General features: G+C 51.8%; 1 protein-coding gene across 1 annotated transcript; it reads left to right on the plus strand.

The window, feature by feature from the left end:
• Nucleotides 1-1,134: 1,134 nt before the first annotated feature.
• On the plus strand, nucleotides 1,135-1,293 carry CORC01_03692 (uncharacterized protein; the record flags this gene model as incomplete). Its single annotated transcript, XM_022615341.1, has 1 exon — nucleotides 1,135-1,293. One exon carries the CDS (start codon nucleotides 1,135-1,137, stop codon nucleotides 1,291-1,293), a length of 159 nt encoding a protein of 52 aa, XP_022478267.1.
• Nucleotides 1,294-1,536: the final 243 nt, after the last annotated feature.

The raw sequence follows: 1,536 nt of genomic DNA on the forward strand, positions 1-1,536 counted from the left end.
TCGAGATCTCGAGGTTAACTGGTGAGAGAAGTCAGCCGTAGGACCCTTCGATTCTGTGACGCCGCAAAAGGAGAGAAAAAAACTTGCTTTGCCAACCCAACCCGCCGACTCGTTCCTTGGAATGGCGAAGCATTAGCGCCGCCGACTTTGGGCCACACGTCCCTGGAACCCCATCTCCTCTCATGGTAATCGCGATCTGTTTGGCGATTGCGATGGCAATGCACTTGCACTTACGGATACACTTGCAGTCAGTTACTGTCGCTGTCGCTGTCGCAGACTCTGCTGGTACTGACCAGCTCATCTACCCGGCTTCAGAACGCCCCTAATATTCCCTCATCCCTCGTGCTTCATCCGTCGCCTGGCGTCGAGTGCTCTCGCATGGTCCCCGACGCTCTGGAGCTTCCCCTCCATGTCCCCTAACTTGTCTTGTCGATTTTGCAGTTGATATTTCTTTTGATTACCCACGAGACGAAGCAAATTTAAAGTACCTTTTTACCCGTGGCGGTTCAAAGCTGCCTCACCGTCTTGAGCTAAAAAGCGACTCCACGTGTTACATACTTGACAGCCATGTACCACCTCGCCCCGTCTTAGGTAAGCTAGTCTTGCCTTCTTCGTGTTCGGACCAGGTCCCATCCCTGCGCCTACTCCTATCACTCATAAGGGCCAAATACTCCATATTGCATATGCATATATAACACGCCGGCTCCATACTGATACAGCATACACTAATTGCTGGTATCCGTATACACTTTTTAAGGGACCACGTCCCATGAGTTCGTCCACCAGTGGTGTCATCCAGGGCACGCCGCACCGAACCTCACGCCCACAGCACGGTACCTTGCACCCTGGCTTCAGGGTGGCTTTAAGTACCTAGGAAGCTACGGGAAGCCGTCGTTCCCAATCTCTGGAACGTGCACCACACCGCTTGAGAGGGTTCCGCCTGCCGATAGTCCGACTATACTATACAAATCTGACCGGAGAAAACTCCGGTCGAGATTTACTAACACACGAAAGCCATGGTTAAGATTTTGGCTTTCTGCGTTGCACACAATCGAACTCTGACGAACCACCGAAATCAAAGCAACACTCAAATGGTGACTGCAGCTGCGTATTCTTACGTTGTTAATTCAGTCGATGGCGATCATCGCAACGACCGTACCACCTCTCACCTGTTACATTGCGGCAGGGTCATTTGCTCGGGGACGTACAGACAATCAAGGGCCTATAAATCGCAAGGGCCACGTTATCTGCAACAAGCCACTACCAAGCAGTCGCAAAAACGATGAGACCTGACCCGGGAGTCGCGGGGATGGTGCCGTCACAGCAAAGAAGACTACGGCCTAGCAAGCAGTGTCAAACTTCACTGAACTCTTATTGACCCTCCAAGGCATCTTCTGACATTCCGAGCAACGAGCAACGAGCACCGAGCACGGCTGAGCGAGTAGAATGTGGCAAAGGCAAGGTGGGGGAGTCGATGAGACTTTACAACAAGTTTCGCAATGGTGAATTTTTGGGCATGCGTTTGTGAAAGAAAGC

The sequence above is a fragment of the Colletotrichum orchidophilum genome (genome assembly GCF_001831195.1).
Source record: "Colletotrichum orchidophilum strain IMI 309357 chromosome Unknown Scaffold_22.1, whole genome shotgun sequence".
NCBI classification, from domain to species: Eukaryota; Fungi; Ascomycota; class Sordariomycetes; order Glomerellales; family Glomerellaceae; genus Colletotrichum; species Colletotrichum orchidophilum.